The sequence below is a fragment of the Camellia sinensis genome, chromosome 3 (assembly GCF_055761805.1).
Source record: "Camellia sinensis isolate YWXY chromosome 3, ASM5576180v1, whole genome shotgun sequence".
NCBI classification, from domain to species: domain Eukaryota; kingdom Viridiplantae; phylum Streptophyta; class Magnoliopsida; order Ericales; family Theaceae; genus Camellia; species Camellia sinensis.
The window spans coordinates 228,026,194-228,046,133 of NC_138963.1; the positions used below are offsets into that span (position 1 = coordinate 228,026,194).

The 19,940-nt window shown below is 32.1% G+C and overlaps 1 protein-coding gene and 1 long non-coding RNA gene across 2 annotated transcripts; both read left to right on the plus strand.

The window, feature by feature from the left end:
* Nucleotides 1-1,459: 1,459 nt before the first annotated feature.
* On the plus strand, nt 1,460-3,430 carry LOC114269315 (uncharacterized). The gene is made up of 2 exons (XR_014365352.1): nt 1,460-1,598; nt 3,393-3,430. It is a non-coding gene; the product is annotated as an uncharacterized LOC114269315 (long non-coding RNA).
* A 10,887-nt stretch (nt 3,431-14,317) lies between these two features.
* Nucleotides 14,318-15,894, plus strand: LOC114269354 (protein MIZU-KUSSEI 1). The gene has a single exon (XM_028210663.2). The coding sequence runs from the start codon at nt 14,572-14,574 to the stop codon at nt 15,517-15,519; it is 948 nt and encodes a 315-aa protein (XP_028066464.2). The 5' UTR covers nt 14,318-14,571; the 3' UTR covers nt 15,520-15,894.
* The last annotated feature ends 4,046 nt before the right edge of the window (nt 15,895-19,940 follow it).

Below are 19,940 nucleotides of genomic sequence, written 5' to 3' on the forward strand. Positions count from 1 at the left end.
TAGCTTAGCTTAATTAACTTAGTTCATTCGGACTCTCCTTCGTGAGAGCACAATGTAATAATGTGTATGTCTTTCAACCCCACGTCTTTCTCCCTTTTATTTACTAGTTTATGATGGTTAGTTTAGGGACATCACGTCTTGTTTAGCATACTCTATGTTTGCATCCACTTGTACTGCATGCACCGATGCTCGGTTCATCATTCTAACTGCATTGTTAGTTTAAATACTTCTTTAAATACATGCTTAGACCGCATGCTATCTAATTGATTCATATTCCATGTTAAATAGCCAAGCTTATTTAGATTGCATATCGCATGTGTTGCATTAGTCATATTGCATAGTTAGGAATCATGCATTTTTCTAACTCTTTTGTTTGTTTTGGCTTGGAGTACTAGGTGAGCCTTTACTCGCTTTAGCATAATTACATGAGTGTTGATGTTGCCATGTTTAGCATGCTTGCCATGAGGCTAATTGCTTAAATGCTATAATTGCTTGAATGCCTGTGATTGAAGGCTTATTGCTTGAATTGGAATAATTTGAGTAATGCTCATATGCGATCACTTTTTCAAGTAGTACATATTTCGAAACAATTTTCAAAACGAACATGAATCAAATGTTCCAATTCTTGCAAAGTTAGTCTATACTTGTATGTGTGCACATCACATAGTAATACTAGCCTAATAAACTGGAACAAGAGCATATAATGTATATAAGAATCATATCATGATTAGTAGAGGCCAATTTTGATCAGGCTAGCGGGGGTGCTCAAATACATTCATGACCTTCCTCTCTCGTACCTAAGTTCCCGAGCTGAGACAATCTTGATAATGACGGACACGTGGACTTTGGCAGGAGTCATGGGTTTCTAAAATATTTAGGTGGCGACTCTGTATCTGGCAAAGCAGTCCATTTTTGACAATTTGATTCAAAATCGATTTTTCAAAAGATTTGTCGAATTTGTACTCTTTAGTGTTTATCAATTCCATATTGCACTTGTGAGATTAGATTCAAAACCGCGGCAATCCGAACTGTATGGCTTATTTCGAACTTCCGAAAAGAGACGCGAAAAAGTCGGGCTACAGTAAGTTTTTAGCCTAACATATAATGGCAGTATTCTAGTGTTGTACCAAATAAGATTCTGCAAATCAACTCATAGTTAATTAATTTAGGTATTTCATAGCACAATAATTTATGGTTTACTTAAATGTTTTATTTGGTGCTAGTCAAACTGAGAAGTTAGGAGGGTTATGATCATGGGTATGGTATGATATTTCTATTTTGTCTAAATCTAGATTTATCTCTTATTCAAATTGTGCTCATACTGTTACTTGTTGCCCCTGTTAATTCATAACAATTCAATTTCAGTTAGTGTCCCACAATATCATAGGTCTTATTTCTTATTATAAGGTGTCACTCTACATGGATTGATTTCAGGAAATCCTGGCTTTTGTAACTATATCTGCATGTGATTTGTCTATTGTCATTGTTAATAGAATAATCTTAGAACTAAAGTTCTTAGAATATGTGCAGACTGCAGAGGAGGCTATGGCATCGATTGAATCAACATTTTCGTTGGATGTCAATCCAAAATTGGATTGGTGAGTTTGTTATTGATTTTCCCACAATTGGTTTACTTCTTGCATTAATCAAAATGGCTAAAAAAACTCTTTCTTTCTTTTTTTTGATTAAAATTTTAGCTTTCGATTGACAACCTCATCATGACATTGTTCAAATTGTTTGTTAGGCTCTAATTTATTTAGCCATGAATGATATTATGTTTCTTTTTTATTGTTATTTTTATTTTAGTTGATAGATTTAGTTTTCTTTTCCTTTCTATTTTCCCAATTATCCCTTTTAGTCACTGCCTTAAAAGGGATAATAAATTGGATTTGTGTAGTCGAAAAAGGGCATTTCGAGGGTGAAAATTTAAAACAACCCCCAAACCACCGTGTGGCTCTCACGGACAACTTCCTCTTCACAAATAGGACTTGTGACAACTGACGGAATGTAATTAGGACGCATAGGCTTGGAGTTAGAGTCGTAAATGCCTTAAACTTAGTCAAAAAAGAGCGCTCTGATGGCGAAAATTCAAAACAGCCCCCGAACCATAGTGTGGCTCTCACGGGTAGCTTTCCCATGACAAATAGAATTTGTGACAACTGACGGAATGTAATCTGGACACGTAGGTTGGGAGTTAGAGTCAAATACGCCTTAAACTTACTCGAAAAAGAGCGTTCCAAGGACGAAAATTCAAAACAGCCCCCGAACCACCATGTGGCTCTCACGAACAGCTTTTCCATGACAATTACGACCTATTACAACTGACGGAATGTAATTCGGACCCGTAGATTGGGAGTTAAAACCAAATACGCCTTAAACTTAGTCGAAAAAGGATGTTCCGGGGGCGAGAATTCAAAACAACCCCCGAACCATCGTGTGGCTCTCACAAGCAGCTTCCCCATGACAAATAGGACTCGTGACAACTAATGGAATGTAATTCAAACCTGTAGGTTGGAAGTCAGAGCCGAATGCGCCCTAAACTTAGTCGAAAAAGGGCTTTCCGGGGATAAAAATTCATATTAGCCCCCGAACCACCGTGTGGCTCTGATGGACAGTTTTCCTATGACAAATAAGACTTAGGACAACTGACGGAATGTAATCCGGACCCGTAGGTTGGGAGTTAGAGCCGAATACGCCTTAAACTTACTCGAAAAAGGGCATTTCGGGGGCGAAAATTCAAAACAGCCCCCGAACAATAGTGTGGCTCTCACGGACAGCTTTTTCATAACAAATAGGACTTGTAACAATTGATGAAATGTAATCTGGACCCGTAGGTTGGGAGTTAGAGCCGAATACGCCTTAAACTTACTAGAAAAATGGCGTTTCGGGGGTGAAGATTAAAACAGGCCCCGAACCACCGTGTGGCTCTCACAAACAACTTTCCCATGACAATTACAACCTGTGACAACTGACAGAAAAGAGCGACAACTTTATGAAAATAAAATCCATATATTCTAATAATTATCTTTATATGTTTATAGGACGAAGAAAATACATATTAGATTGTTTGTGCAGTTGGTTGGAATAAATATTGCATGATACATATATATATGCTTTTATTTCCAAGAAGACATTTCTCGATTATTCTACCTTAAATGCATATTAGAACATGTTCTCTATGGCTGACTGAATTGATATTTTGTAACCAATTCTAATGTTTTTTTTTTTTTTTTTTTTTGTAAATGGCTTTGTTGCGTGGACTTGTGGATAATCCATTTTGGTGTATGGAGAAGAAATTTCACTTTTGTATAGAACTAATATAGTACTTTTGTCGTTCTTAGCTTTTGTGTAGTTCATTATTACTGATACAAAAAACTTTTGGTAATTAACAGATAATGATTGGCATGGTACATAGATCACCTTCTATCGTGGTACATATATGACCATTTGTCCACGTACATATATGACCTTTTGTCGTGGTCTATAGAAAAAATTTTGTCGTGGTACATAGATCACATTCTGTCGTGATACATATATGACCATTTGTCGACGTACATATATGACCTTTTGTCAAGGTCTATTGAAAAACTTTTGTTGTAGTACATATATCTCCTTTTGTCGTGGTACAGATTACTATGGTAATTTATACCATGCCAAAATTTAATTTCGCTTGGTAGTAAATATAATTTTTGTATACGGAGGGTTTTGATTTTTGTATGATTCTATATTTTTGTATGGAATTATTATTTTAGTTTGGATAATAGTTGGTTTGTATGGACCTTGACATTTAAAGTTATTTATTTTTTGCATATGAATGCAGATTGTGAAATGATTGATAGTAAATGTATCATTTTGTTTATATATGTATTACAAGTTGCACGGAATATAAACATGTTGTGGAGAAATTATAATTTTACGATAAAACATGATATCGTGTTTTTGGCGACTAAACAATTAGTAGCTAAAAAGAGATTGGGAAAATAGTTTGGGCGGCTAAAAGTTTTGTAGCAAAAAAAAAAAAAATAGACCATTGGCGACTAAAAGTTTTGTAGCTAAAAGAAAATCAAATATTTTGTGACTAAAATATTTCGTAGCTAAAAACAAAAACTAAAGAATAAAAACACTTTTGCCGACTAAAAATTTAGTAGTAAAAAATGTGGAACTTTAGGTGACCAAATATTTAGTAGCCAAAATAACAACTCTTTGCCGACTAAAATTTTAGTAGCGAAAAATGTGGCACTTTAGGCAATCAAATATTTAATAGTCAAAACAAGAACTCTTTGCCGACTAAAATTTTAGTAGCTAAAAATGTGAGACTTTAGGCGACTAAAAGTTCGGTCGCCGAAAATGTACTAATTTAATTTTATGTCCAACCTTTTGGCAACTAAAAATTTAGTCGGAAATTGAATACATTTGACGAATAAAACAATTTTAGTCGCTAATTACCTTTACCTACAATTCTTCGACGACTACATCTACGACCAAATAATTTAGTCGCATTTCAGCAACTAAAAATTTAATCGTCAAAAATAAAAAAAAAAAGTTAACAAAACAATCATTTGGGACCTCAAAATTTCACAAAAAAATATCACTCGTAATAATTTTAAATTTTTTCGCGGGCAGATGGAACTTTCATGCCAAATCAACTATGGAAGTATAACATTTTAGGATATTTATTCCCTCTAACATCATTATACAATTGATTTGCAACATATTAAGTGACTTGGCAAAATATGTGCAATCATCAATTGTAAGATGTTCTTGGTTTGCGGGTGTGTGTCCCACAGTTTTTTCTTGATGATAAATGTGGTTAATTGTTAAAAATACAACATGTGCATAAGGTACACTTACCATCACAAGTTGATGAGCATGATTACCTTTAAATAAATTCAACATTTTTACTAAGTTTAAAACTTAAAATTATTTTTTGTCAACCTCAATTAAATAGATTGGCTAGGTTATCCATTGAAAAAATATTGTAGATAATCTTCATTAGACAAACTTAATTAGTTATTTTGTAGTTAAATTGCAAGAAGATGTTTATGGAATTCTAGATATATACATGTATATATGGATTGTAACAGTGTAGTCCTGTAATAGTGTTCTAATTTTGTGTTCCATTTTAGGTTTGAGCATCCATGGCCCTTGACAGTTGGGTTGGGTATGGTCCAGGCCAGCTATTTTTGTTACAATATTCATTTATTGGGTATAGTCCGGGCCAGCTAGTATAGGGGCCAACTCCAAAGGAATCCACCACACTTGAGGCCTGTGGTAGCTGATCTGATCGCCCTGATTCCTTTATTTATACCTTGCACATGCATATGCATTGCATTGCATTGCAGGTCCAAATGTTCTGATATTCTTTAAAATGTTTAACTCATGTTCCTTCATAGATAAAATTTTGTTGTTTTTTATAATCAAAATTATTTGGTCAACAAATACAGTTTTTATAAAGCTTTAACAAACACTAAAGTAAATCAATTAGATGCGGGTAGAGATGTGACTAAACCCTATGAATGAAACTTAGGTTGCATACAAAAGTAATATTAAACAAGTCTCTAGTACATTTGATCTCATATTAATACTGTGTTTGGTTGGGAAATTAGGGAAAAGATTTGGAAAGAGAAAAGAAAAAGGCATGTGAAATGTGAATAAAATATACTTACATTTCACATAATTTCACACGTTTTTTCCCTTTTCCCTTTTCAAATCTCTTTCTAAATTTATCAACTAAACACAACGTAAAGAGAGGAGGAAAAAAAGATTTGATAATGCACTCTAAAGTCTTCTGTATATTTGGATCTTAAATTTGTGATGAATAATCTATTCACAAATTCAAGATGCAAACGATACTTTAGAAATAAAAAATAAAAAGTAAGTGAGGTTATGGCAAATGTGGATAACATTTGCGGGTCCGTCCACCATTAATTAACACTAACAAGGATAAATAAGTTAAAATTTTGCTAAGAGTAGAATTGCTGCTGATCATATAGAAGGTTGAAAGTGGCTTATAAAATATATATGTTAAATTTTTCCTGTAATGAAATGGAAAGCCACAATTACAGAGAACTTCAAAGCTTGCTTATTTCCAAGTTTACTAATTGGCAATCAAGAAATAATGCGAATATGACAAGCTAGTAGGAAGGAAGAAAGGAAGGAAGGAGACCAAAAGTTGTCTTGATTCCTCGTGCTCATGCAACCAAAGAAGCCATTTCTCTCTTCTTTCGTTTTAGAGGTGCCCACGCACACCTTTTTTTTCTTTCTTTATTTATTTATTTATTGTTTTTTTGTTTTTTTTTTAAAAACTGTGATGATAACAATGCCAGTCACCCGAATGATTTTATATAATTTCCAATCAATGTGCACAATGTCATGCGCTCTTTTGTATCAAAGCAAAACCGCACTTGAATAGGGGTGGTGGTATATGACACATGACATGATTGTCATCAATTATATTTTTTTATGACAATTGTTATATATTAATCATTTTTATTATTAAAATAATTAATCATAAATATTCAAGTAAATAATAATACAAATAAATAAATAAATAAATGAATATCCAAACAATCATGTTTTGCAGCAGGTAAATCAAGTTAGGAAAGACCAAAACATCACATCATAATATTAAAACTCACAAATTAAAATTCCAAAACATTTTTAATCCACATTTAGTGAGAACATACTTATCCTTACCTAGAATTAATATTAGGAGCGGGGCACATACTTCCCACTAAAGCAGAATAAAAGAGAAGTAATAGTGTCTAAAATCTCTCCACGGTAACAAGGCAATCAACTATAAGTAAGCAAGACACCCAATAAGTTAGATATACAATTCTAACTGGGTTTTCTATATATAGGGAAATCAAGCAAGCATTTATTAAGTATGAGAGAGTCCTTGATTGACTACCCCAATCTAAGTTTTCTTTCATGATCATTTGGTGTTTTGTTGGGACATTTTGGCGTGTCCATTCAATGAGCTCATATTTTTTGGCGGCATCATCTCTACTGTGTACTAATTTTATCGCGCACAAATATATATAATTTTTTTATATTTATCATTATTAGTGAGATTTTTCATTATAATTGTGTAATGGAGAAAATAGCAACCCATAAAACACATGGTAAACAATTTTTCTGTGTAATAAGAAAATTTCTTATTTTATTCGAACGAGGGGACAGAAAATGAAGTAGATTTGTTTGTCGCATTTAGCTTAGCGAAAAATTTCATGAATATGATAGGGAGAGGGAGTCGAAGAAAGAAACAGTGACTTCACAACAAATTTGTGGCTCAATGACTTATTCACCATTGAATAAGGTTTTGAGTTTTGGCTGGATTTGTCTTTCAGTTTGAATAAGGTTTTGAGTTTTGACTGGATTTGTCTTTCAGTTTGTGTTCCGACAGCTATAATATCTTGTGATCAGGGACAAGCTTCCACCGCGAGCACGGATAATTAAGGTGTGCATTAAGCTAACCTAGACCCCCATGGGAAACCTCCAAAAAAAAAAACAATGACTTTAATTTGGATTTTTTAAAAATTTTAATTTATATTTTTTTAATATATAATTCAAATTTATTTTATATATGAATCTCATAAAACACTAATTAAATCTCCAATACACATTTGAACTTGGCTGGGACTTGCCTCCACTCAACCATCTAGATTAGAGGGTCTAATCCGGCTCATTGGACTCACTTTTGAACCCTTTTTTGATAATTTGAACTGTTCACATTTTAGAATTTATTGAGTATATTATTCTTATAAAAAATCACGTCGATCGGGTAACGAATATTATGTATCAGATCACTTTTTTTATGAACCGTAAATTTTCTGACCATCTTTTTTTTTTAGACAAAAGTGATCCGAATACATAATATCTGTTGTCCAATCGATGTGACTTAATAAATTTTAAAATATAAACAATTTTAATTATCGACCAAAAAACTCAAAAATAAATCCAACAGAGTGAACTGAACCAGCCTGTCTGGAATCTGAATTAGAGAGGGTCCGGAAATTTGACCATATTTCTGGACAATAATTTTGGTGGAAAATAATATATAACCTTTTTAAAAGTTGAAGGCAGTAGCGGTGGTAGTGGGCCGGCAGGCATAAATTATTGAATTGACGATTAGGAGGGGGACAAGTCAGTGAAGCGTGCAACCAAAATAAAAAATAAAAATAAACAGTAATGTTTAGTATTATAGTAATGTTAAGTATTATGAAAATAATTATAAAAATTTTGTAATTTTTGAATTACACTTAGAATAAAACATCACATATTAATGAAGGTAATCCAAGGATCATAAATTTTTCATGATCATTTTAATGAAAAAAATTTCATGATCCTTAATTTTTCCCAAAAATAAAAACCTACCTACTGGAAATCAATAAATCTAGGGAGCCTTTTTAATTTATTTAAAAATTTACCAATTGTTCATCTCACAATCCATTGTTGCTTTTATTTAAATATATATATATATATATAATAATTTAACTTTAACATATTTCAATTAATTAAATTATCAATTTATATTACTCATATAAAGGGAGAACAAATTAAAATAAATCTAAATAAGTGATTATTAATAAAACTCATGTACATAAAACCTCCCCCAAAAAAAAAAAAATAAGTGATTACTAATTAATTAAGTTAAGCCTCACATAAATTATTTACAAAAAGAATAAATTCATCTTTAAATATCAACATTTTTTTTTCTTTTCTTTTGATTAAAAAATCAATGAACCTATTCAATTTGTTTGTTTGAGTTTTCAGGAGAAAAAAAAAATCTAAAATATTCTAAAACATTCTAAAAAAATTTAGAATTTAGCTTGGTAAAAAAAAAATTAAAAAAAAATCATTCTTTTTATATGATTTTCCTTTTTTGGGTAACTAATAATTTTAAAAAGTTGTTTTTTAGTATTTATTTTTGTCAAACTAGATTCTAATTTTTGGGGAAAAAATAAGACACAAATTCTAAAAACTCAACCAAACAGAATTATATTATTTGGAGCACATATTTATTTTATTTTATTTTTTTAGTTCTGTATATCATGGTCATACAATCTTAAGACATATTTTGAGGGGAAAAAAATACATATCTACTTTCGCTACTTGTCTCAATATAGTAATAACAAATTGATAAGCTAATTAATTGAAACGCTATTTTTTCCTTAAAAGCCTCCACTTTGAGGTGGGTTGCCATTAGGGGTGAGAATGGTTCGGATTGATCCGGATTGGGATAAAATCAGAACCAATCAGTTATCTACAATTCCTAAGAAATTAGAACAAATCCAATACGTTTAAATCATGGAACTAATTTAAATCAATCCGTTTAAACACGGATTTGACCGGTTTAGGACCATAGATTCACATAATTAAATAACAAAAAAAAAATATAGAACATTTAAAGCAAACAAAAGCAAACAACATCATATGTGAGCTGATCAACAAAAACAGCAACATATAAAATAACAAAAACCCATTAAAACAATATCACCAATTCTTCAAAATGTCATCTTATGTTACAAAATTCCAAGCAAACAAATAACAGCAGTAGTAGACAACAACAAACAAATTCAGCAGTAGTAGACATTTCCCTTCCCACAAATTCTAAGCAAACAAACAGAGACAAACTGATTTTAGAAGGGGGCAAACCTTTGAACCAAAAGGAGTTTCAGGCTGAGGATCATGCTTTGGCTCAAACTGAGACTGAGAGAGGTCGATGACATCATTTGTGTCTCCAATACTTGACATCTATCAAACAAGAAAAAGAAATACATCAAAAAAATAGGATTAATATTATTAGAGAGCAGAAATCATACAAGAAATCAAAGAAAAATATATACTTTGTTCCTCTCCATACCACAGAAATCATGCCAGAAATCAAAAGAAAAAAAAATCCAAACTACAGGAACCAAAGAAAAAAATAAAAACAGAAATCATTTGATATACACACACTCATTTAAGATACACTGTTTCTCTCATTGTATACAAAAATCACTGTTTTAGGAAAAAAAATAGAAAAAACTAAAAATAGAAAAAAAAAAAATATATATATATATATATATACACACACACCCCCATTTAAGATAAAGACAAAAAAATATAAAAATAAAAACTCTTACTTACACACCCATACCCATTTCAGAAACAGAAAAATAGTGTCATCGAGAGAGAGACAAGTAGCTTACCGATCCGATCTAAGATGGATAAGAATGTGAGAGACAGTACCGAGAGAGAGAACTTGGTCTGAGATGAGAAAGAGAAGAGAGAGAGAGTATCGAGAGAGAGATGAGAGTGTTAGAGACAGTGTGGCGTGAATGAATTAGGGTTAGACTTCAGCTTTTATATGAAATACAAAATTATATTATGTTGGAGGGTATATAATGTAAATATAAATTATTTCTATACAGCCTGGATTGGTTCCAATCCGGAACCATGAATTTCAATCTGAAACTGATCCGTGACCTATGGATTTTTAAATTTCCAATCCTGAACCGAACCACAGACTCAAAAAATCAATCCAAACCTACTGGATTAGACTAGATCATATCGGACTACGGATTATACGGATTCCTTATTCAGCCCTAATTGCCATGTGAGCAGCTTGTAAATTTTTGGATAAATTTGAGAGGCTCTTTAGTCTTATTGTTTGGAATTAGGTTGGATTGTACTATTTGGACTCGTGAAATTTATCGTAGGTTCTACTTTGGAGATTTGTTTTGTTTATTTTGTAATTTTATGTGTATAAATCATTCATGGAAAAATTTAAATTAATGTAATAGTCTTAATCACATAATTTTATCAATTTCTTTTTTAAATAGTGGATAATTATAATTTTTGAAAAGAAAATCGCATCTCTCTCATTCTATATTATTCCTTTGGCCAAGGTTAAGGTGATAAGAGACAATTGAGGCGTGTTTTGAGAAGTTGGTAAAAAGTTGATCTTTTAATTTTTTTAGTCTATTTTGTCTTTTTGTGAATAAAAAAATATGAGAAGTGATGTGACTCAAAATAGATAAAAACCTAATAGCTGCATTTTTACCCTCTTCCCAAAAGACCCTTGAGAGAGAGAAAGCACACATAATGAAATATATATTTTCAAAATAAGTGAATTATTTATTTTTTTTAGAAATAAAAGTAGATAGCAAATAAATTTTTGTTATAAATTTTAAAAAAAATTATAAATATAAATAAAAAATTATAAACATAATTAACTAGTATTATTTTAGTTTTAAAGTTATGATCACTTGCAAAATTTAATAATGGGAGTCTTTTTTTTAATATTTAAGATAATTTCTCTTTTTTACATGTCTTTTACATATCATTTATGTTAAAAACGAATCTAAAAAATAAGTATATTATTTTCCTTAGAGGATATTTTCCTTAGAGGATTGTAGAGACCCTTAATTAGTACTAGTATTTTTAGCCTCCGTTTGGGAAGTGGGTTAGTTTTTTGACTTTTTGATTTTTTTGACTATTTTATCTTGGGCTAAAAAGTTTAGTTTGGGAATGATTTTTTTGACTTTTTTGACTTTTTTTAGGAGAGAAGAACATAATACTTATGGATTTGATGTGATATTTTATTTTTTGTGACTAAAATAACCTATTTTATCTTTTGTGATTAAAATAATCAAAAAAAAAATCCGATTTAACTCTTATCAAACAGAGCTTTAATTTATTTTAAAGTGGATAAAAAAGTTGAGTAGTCTACTACATTCATCGTTATCCTTAGGCATATATTAGCTGCCAAAAACAAAAAAGCATTGGGCAAAAGGCAAACAGAGGGCAGAAGTGATAGGGGGTCGAAATCATTGCCCTACGTGCATGCTCGTTTTCATGCTCCACGCCACACCACTCGGTCATTCATGTCTATTGTCATAATATTATAAATTTAGATTTAATTATTTAAAATTATTATTTAATAATTTAAATCTATTATATATATAGATTTTATATTATACAAATTCAGAAGTGATTTGCAATAATCTAAATAAATATATTTTTTAATTTTTTATGAAATATGAGTTATATATAAGTTGGGTTTGAAGTGATGTAATAGAGAAGTGATGTGACATAAATAAGATAATGTAACTTAAATAAGATAGTGACTTTTTAACTTTTTAAAATTATGACAAACGAGACCAATTTCAATCGCAATCTATTTTAAGATAAATTCACAATAATTAAGATGAAATAAATAGAATTATTCTTGTCATCCCCTGTTGCAGCCACCATCCGTGCACTCCCACTCCACACTGTAAACGCACTTTGATTTAACATTCATTGTCCTCACTTTTCTAGTCTTTTAGCACATTCCAAATATTCCACTCTCTCATAAATATAATCTTATTCTTCTTTTATTATTATTTTTCTTCTTGGTTTATTTACCTTAAAATTGTGCTCTCTTTGAACATGCTATATTCAAAGTTCATACCCCCGGGCGCGGCACAGTTGCGTTGGAGGGAGGATCTCAAAGTTGTTACTATACATGACACTTGGTGTGGATTTGACTCCATTCAACTACGTAAGTTTTTACTTAATTAAAGTTTGTGTTGAGGGGATTAGTGCAAACTTTCAAATTATAGTTTCTCATCTGAAACGAATAATAAGATACTTTAATGATCTCGACGGATATTGTCTTGGACCTACGAGAGGATGCGAAGATTTTTCTATATCAATATATATATATTCAAAGTTCATATCATAAGTACGGTACCTTGGCATTGTTTGGTGTTGGAAGGCTAAGCTGGCGTGTAGTAATAAACTAGTGGGAATATTACTATTTACCATTACAGTTACAAACAGTCATCGTCCTGAATATTTGCTGTTAATTGTATGCATATCATTCTGATCAAGAAGAGAGTAAACTCCCCGCAAGCAAAATGGACAAATGATTTAATAACTAGTTAAAAAAGAGTTGTAAATGGGAAGCATAATGTCATCACTACTTTGTTTTTCTTTGTTTTTCCTTGGTAGAAATACAATGGAGAGAGAGAGGAAGAAAAAAAGAAAGGGGTTAGGATTTTTTTTTTGATTGATTGTAATGAGGAGACGGAGGAGGGATTGTCGTGTCGTCCACTGTGATATATTCCGGGACAGGGAAAGACGAGCCTTTTTGCTGTTTTGCTGTCACAATAAAGAGAGAGAGAGCGCCCCACTGCCTGCGAGTGCTTCCAAAAAAACAGAGGTCCTTCTCCTCTCTCTCCCTCTCTCCCGGACACCCTCGTGGGCAGAATTATTGCACACACAATTCCTGGCCAACGTTACCGATTTACAAAACTTTACAAGGTTTTAATTTGTAGAGAAAAATAGGAACACACGATTTATATTTAAAATAAATAAATAATATAAAATTAAGTAATTAATGATTAATTTAAAATATGACTACGTAATATTTCGAAATTATTAAATAATTTCCCGTGCTAACCATGACAGAAAAATCAAAAATTTATTCAGAAATTTAAATTTAGGTTGAAGATTTGATGGAAAATGATATCACTCCATAAATGAATCTTTACCCTAAATTATAAGTTTGCGTTACTTTTTAAATGAAGAATGATATACAAAATCGCTCTATAAATTTATTTTTTAAATTCAATGATATTTAAATAAAATAATTAATGGATGATTAAAGAATACATAATTGAGAGATTTGCTTTAGATATTTTGATAATTGCCATATAATTTAAGTTTGAAAATATAATATCTAATTTTTTGATTTGGTTAATACTACTCATTTTGAATTCATAGAATTGCCACATCATGATTTAATAGGTCTCACCACTGACACCTAGCTAATTTTTATTTTTATTTTTATTTTAGAAAATTACATCCTAATGAGACAGAAAAGTTTTTTTCACACAAACATGGAGGGGTTCAACAATGTGCCTGTTTGGCAGAAATTATTTACAACTTATTTCAGCTTTTAGCTAATTTAAATTATTTTGATGTGTTTGATTTAGCTTATAGTTTTGTGGAAGTCAGAAATCAATTTATTCTTTGAGTGTGGCAGGAGATGCTTTAAGAATAAACTGGAAATCAGCTTAAGCTGAAAGTTACAAGTTATAAGCTGTTTAGACACAAGCTATAAGCACTTTCTCACAGCTCTACCAAACAGGGCTAATATCTCACTTACACCTCATCACAGATTACTTACACCCCAAATATATTAGTAGACATAATTTTGCATCCTTTTACTTTTAGCTATTTATAAAGGAAAACACTATAGTGCACATTTTTTCATATGTATTTTATAAGTAGAAAGAAAAATGATAAATTTTAATTTTTTGAGTCATAATAGAAAGAAAAAAAAATATCATAGTTAAACATAATATGTGGTATAACTATAGAATTAAAATAATATAATAATTAAAAAAAAAATAACATAACTAAAGCGCATATGTACATTAGAATTTCCCGTCTATAAATAGCTCTATGACCCCTACATCTTGTCCTAGTAACTCAGTCTCCCTTGTCTTGGAGGTTGATGATTCCGTGTTGTTTGGATCATATCTCATCTGATCTGATCATCAGCTAGTGCTATTCCGAGCAGAAGCAGAAGCAAACATGAGGATGATAGACTTGGGAAGCCAAAGGGGGCCCTTGCACATGCACGTGCACATGAACATGAAAGTGATGGACACACCAATAACCTCCGTGGAGTGTGGCAGGGAAATCAGATTCCGGCGCTCATTCCGCTCACTCATGGAGTGCGTTGTCCCCTGCTGTGGTTTCCAGCCATCTTCCACTGCCACCGACTCTCTCGCCGGCGATGTTGATGCCGATGCTGCTGCTGCTGAGTCTACAATTAATCATCATCATCATCATCATCATCATCATCATGGCTCCTCCTCTTCCTCATCTTCCACAGTGACAGGGACGTTCTTCGGATACAGAAAGGGGAGAGTGAGCTTCTGCATCCAAGACGACAGGAGGAGGAGCAGCAGGAGTTCCCCTCTCTTGCTGTTGGAGTTTACTGTCCCCACCGCCTTCCTAGCCAGAGAGATGCAGTACGGCCTTCTTCGTATAGCTCTCGTCGAGTGTGGTGAGTACAGCCGTAGTCACATAACCTCTGCCTCTAAACAAGGTTACTACTACCAGTACAATTCGTCTTCCAAAATCAATACTGTTAGCAGCAGCTGCTCCTCTTCGTCGCTGTTCAACGTACCAGTGTGGGCCATGTACTGCAACGGCAGGAAGGTTGGGTTTGCAATGAGGCGTCAGATGACGATTGGGGACGTGGCAGTCCTCAAGCTCATGCAATCGGTTTCAGTTGGTGCAGGTGTCCTGCCTCCTATCACTACTACTGCTACTGCTACTGCTACTACTAAGTCCCCATCCGAGGAGGAGGAGGAGTGTGGCAGTGGTGGTGGTGGTGGTGGTGGTGGTGAACTCATGTATCTAAGGGCCAGCTTCGAACGAGTCATTGGATCGGCCGACTCTGAGTCCTTCCACATGATTAACCCCGTCGGAAGCTCTAGCCAAGAGCTCAGTATATTTCTTCTCAGATCATGATGATTCCTCATCCCCAATATCTACGTGCCTTGTTCACTTATAAATGCAATTACAAAAGAATTCGTTGGGTGTACGTCCCCCATCCCCATGGGATATTATTATTTCAGGCTTTGTGTTGTTCCACTCCAATATATATATATATATATAGGGTCCCAATCCAGTTCAAAAAAAAATCATGATAATAATAAATTAAAGAAGGGGTCCCAAATCTACACTTATATATTTCTGTAATTCTATCTTAGCTTTTAGATAGGAATGACGCTCTTCCTGTGTGTTAGATCTCCAGTTTCAGATCTACTACCCCAAGATAATGCAAGCACAAGCAGTAGATATGTAACTTTTAATACTTTTTATTGATTTGTATCTATACTTTTATACTGTGTTTGGTTGAGAGATTTGGGGAGGGATTTGGAAAGAGAAAGAGAAAAAGTGTGTGAAACTATGTGACATTTAAGTATATTTTATTCACATTTCACCTACCTTTTAGATTTCCTTTTCTAAATTCCTCATCAAATTCCCCAACCAAATACACCCAATTTCATCTAAAATGGACTGGGTGTCAGAGTAGCAATATCAAATGGAAATTGACTCACTTCCATTTTACTTGTGATTTTATATTGCCATGTTTGAATTTGGTGAGGAGTTAGACCTTAAATTATATAAGAAGCTTATTCAGTGTAATTAACATGAAAGATTTAAATGCATATGCTCTTCCAAATTAAACATACCATTAATTGCACCAAACAGGGCCTGAGAGGCTGTTTGGACATGCTTAAAAACTGAATGTTTAACTAATAAGAAAAGCCTGAAGCATTTGGTCCTTTTTTATCATCATGATGATTCAGACTTATGCTAACTGTCACTGCAAGAATACACATTTTTGGCGGTCATTTTTGACTACCAAAACAAATTTAGTCGCCAAAAGTGTGGGAATTGGTTATCAAAATTAATTTTAGTCGGCAACAGTCAACTTTTTAGCTACTAATTTTTTTTAGTAGGGGAATGTTGATTATTGGCGACTAAAATAAATTTAGTAGCTAAAAATATTACAATTGGCCACTAAAAAATTTTTTAGTAGCTACACATATCACAATTGGCGACTAAAATAAATTTTAGTAGCCGTAGGGGCACCTTTAGCTACTAAATTGTTTGGTAGCCGAATGAAAATTAAAAAAATTATTTTTGATCTACGGCGACCAAAATTTTGGCCGCCAAACATATATTTTCAGCGACAAAATAACGTTTAGTCGATGTAGACCTACTTTTGGCTACTAAATTGTTTGGTAGCCGAATGAAAATTAAAAAATTTATTTTTGATCTTCTGCGACCAAAATTTTGGTCGCCAAACATATATTTTCAGCGACAAAATAACGTTTAGTCGCTGTAGACCTACTTTTGGCTACTAAATTATTTGGTAGCCGAATGAAAATTAAAAAATTTATTTTTGATCTTCGGCGACCAAAACTTTGGTCGCCAAACATATATTTTCAGCGACAACATAACGTTTAGTCGCTGTAGACCTATTTTTGGCTACTAAATTGTTTGGTAGCCGAATGAAAATTAAAAAAATTATTTTGGATGTATTTTGTGATTAAAAATTTAATATAATAAACTAGTAATAAATTAATTAAATCCACTTGACACATGATTTCTTCATCTGTCTTTATCTATGACAAAATATACATATTGCATGTTCTAAAATTCTAAATCAAATTGATTAGTGCCTAGTTAGTCATGCAGGAGTCCTAAAAAAAAAATTAACTATGTTTTACAATATAAGAATATAAGAAAATATAAGAAAATTTTTAAAATATAAGAATATAATATTTTAAAATATATTCTTATAAAATTTTAAAATATATAAGAATATATTATTATCTGTCATAAAATTTTAAAATATAAGAATATAAGAAAATATAAGAATATAATATTTTAAAATATATTATTATATTTTTCAGTAAAAAAACATATTAGAACAAATATTTAAGATAACTTAATATTTTTAATTTATATTTAGTCAGAAAATTATTTTTCTAATAAATAATTTATTTTTACATAAATTATGTTCAATAAAAAATAATTATCTTTATATATATACTTTTATATTAATACGGGTCTATGTACTGTATAAATAATATATGTTGCATATATAATCATATGATGTTATGGAGGTGTAGTGGAAAGAGGATGGTGTATAAAATTTATAGTGTGGGAGGTTGATGGTTCAAATCTCTACAGAAACTTTATAACATTTACTTCTATTTTCTTTTAAGATAATAAATTAATATTTTAAATTTTATTTTTGTATCACATGAACCATTGGGCAACATCTAAAAAAATCACCTATTTTTTCAAAAAATTTTGTCCTTTCGTAATTTTATTTAAATTTTTTTTTTCAATTCATTTTATTGAGCCGAATCTAAGAAATATATATATTTTTAAAATTTTTAAAAAATTCAAAATTCAAAATAAGCAACAAATATTTACTATTTTTTTGTTTATTTTTATCTTTATTGAATTTTTTTTGAAATTTTAGAAAAAAATTATAATTTTTCGATTCGTTTTGTCGAATGAAAACGAGAAATAAAAAATTATTTTTTCCCTTTGGCGACCAAAATTTTGGTAGCCAAAAGTTTGTTTTCAGCGACAAAATTGAATTTTGGTCGCCAAAGAACTAAAATGTTTTGGAGGGAGACATTTCAAATATTTAGAGGGATTTACAAAATACCTTTAGCGACAAAAAATTTTAGTCGCCAATAACCATTTGTATAAAATATCTCACGCTCTCACCAAACCAAACCCAACAAAACCAGCGCCTTTCTCTCTCTCTCTCTCTCTCTCTCTCTCTCTCTCTTCAGCATCCTTCTCCCTCTCCCTCTCCCTCTCCGCTGCTTCTCTCCCCTCCACTCTCACCGCCGCTCCTCCGCACGTTGGCCGACAACCGGAGCACCGATTCACCCCCTTGTTGGTCACCGTTGCCTGAGATCCTCTCTCTCCCTCTCGGCTCTGTTTTTCTGTCTCTCATTCTTTCACCATTCACTCACAAAAACCCATAGAGCTTCACATACACGCACACACATGGGTTCTTCAAATAGTCAGAAGGTATGATTTCTAATGCATAATACTCTATTGGGTCATTCACTTTTTGCTCTAATTCTTGCTTTCCATTAATGGGTTCCATCAATTTTTTTGAAGGACCACTTTGAAGTTGTAAAACAGTTTTTGTTTGATTCATATTAAAAATGATAATGACCTAACATTTTGTTTGGCTCAAAACATTGGTCATGGTGTTTTGTGTTTTTTTGGGGGAATGTTGGTGAAATTGAATCACTTTGTCTATGTAGCCATTGTTGGTTTTTAATCTATGTAGCTACTTCCCTTTCTGCTATCAACTTGAACATATGATTTCACTATCTCGCCCGTTAACTGTTTGACAAATTGCATGAACTATCAAAGCTTCAATTTCTTCTTATATTCTTGGAAGTGTTTAATCTAGGGGATATTGACCCAAAAATCAGGTATTGTAGGTTTCATTTATGGATCCTTGGTCTGAGTCTGATGGACTATATACTCCTAAGCAGTTGATGAGATGGTCATGTGAATTGTGTGTTTTAAAATTGAAGTATTGTCCTTGCTGTTAGTGGACAATTAACAATTAGTATAGTCATCTTGACCTCTTTGACCTCTTTTTTCTTTGTTGTCCTAATGATCAGTCCTTTTAAATAGTTTTTAATGCTCTTCTTGAATTCAATAAATTTTCTGGCCTCCCGCCAAAAAAGAGCAAAAACAGGATTTACATTGTTGGTACTGATAATCTATCTAAGATAGATCTTCGCAATTTACTTCGGGTTCAACTTGGTTCCCTTCCTGTCAAATACTTAGGAGTGCCCCTTATTTCTAGTTAGCTCTCAATTGATGATTGTAAAGGCCTCATTGACAAAATTAGTTTCTTTCTTACACTGGTAGACTTCACATTATCCAGTCTATTCTCTTCAAGTTTTTTGGTCTATGCACTTTCTCCTCCTTAAGTTAGTATCCTTGCATATAGACCAGTTGCTTAGGAATTTTTTCGGACTGGGACAAACTCTTACCTTCATTCTTATAAATTCACTTGAGGGACTCTTTGCTTACCTAAAACAGAAGTAGGTCTTGGCATTAGAAAGCTTCTAGATTGGAACCATGCTCATTTTGTCAAGAATATTTGGGTCATTTACTTTTGTTCTTGTCAATCATAGCTGAAGCTATATAATAATAAGTCAATATTTTTTTATTATAAGCCTTTTGTTCAATTAATTAATTGATTTAACATATTCAGAAATTACTTTGTCTACTAATTAGGCTACAAAATACTAAGAATTTAAAGTTTTACTTGATGTAATTCACTGGTTCACAATCTTTTATTCTTCTTCATATTTTATTTT

Bases quoted from the DNA above. Each gene is read 5' to 3' on its own strand.
- LOC114269354 (XM_028210663.2), top strand. From the start codon at position 14,572: ATGAGGATGATAGACTTGGGAAGCCAAAGGGGGCCCTTGCACATGCAC.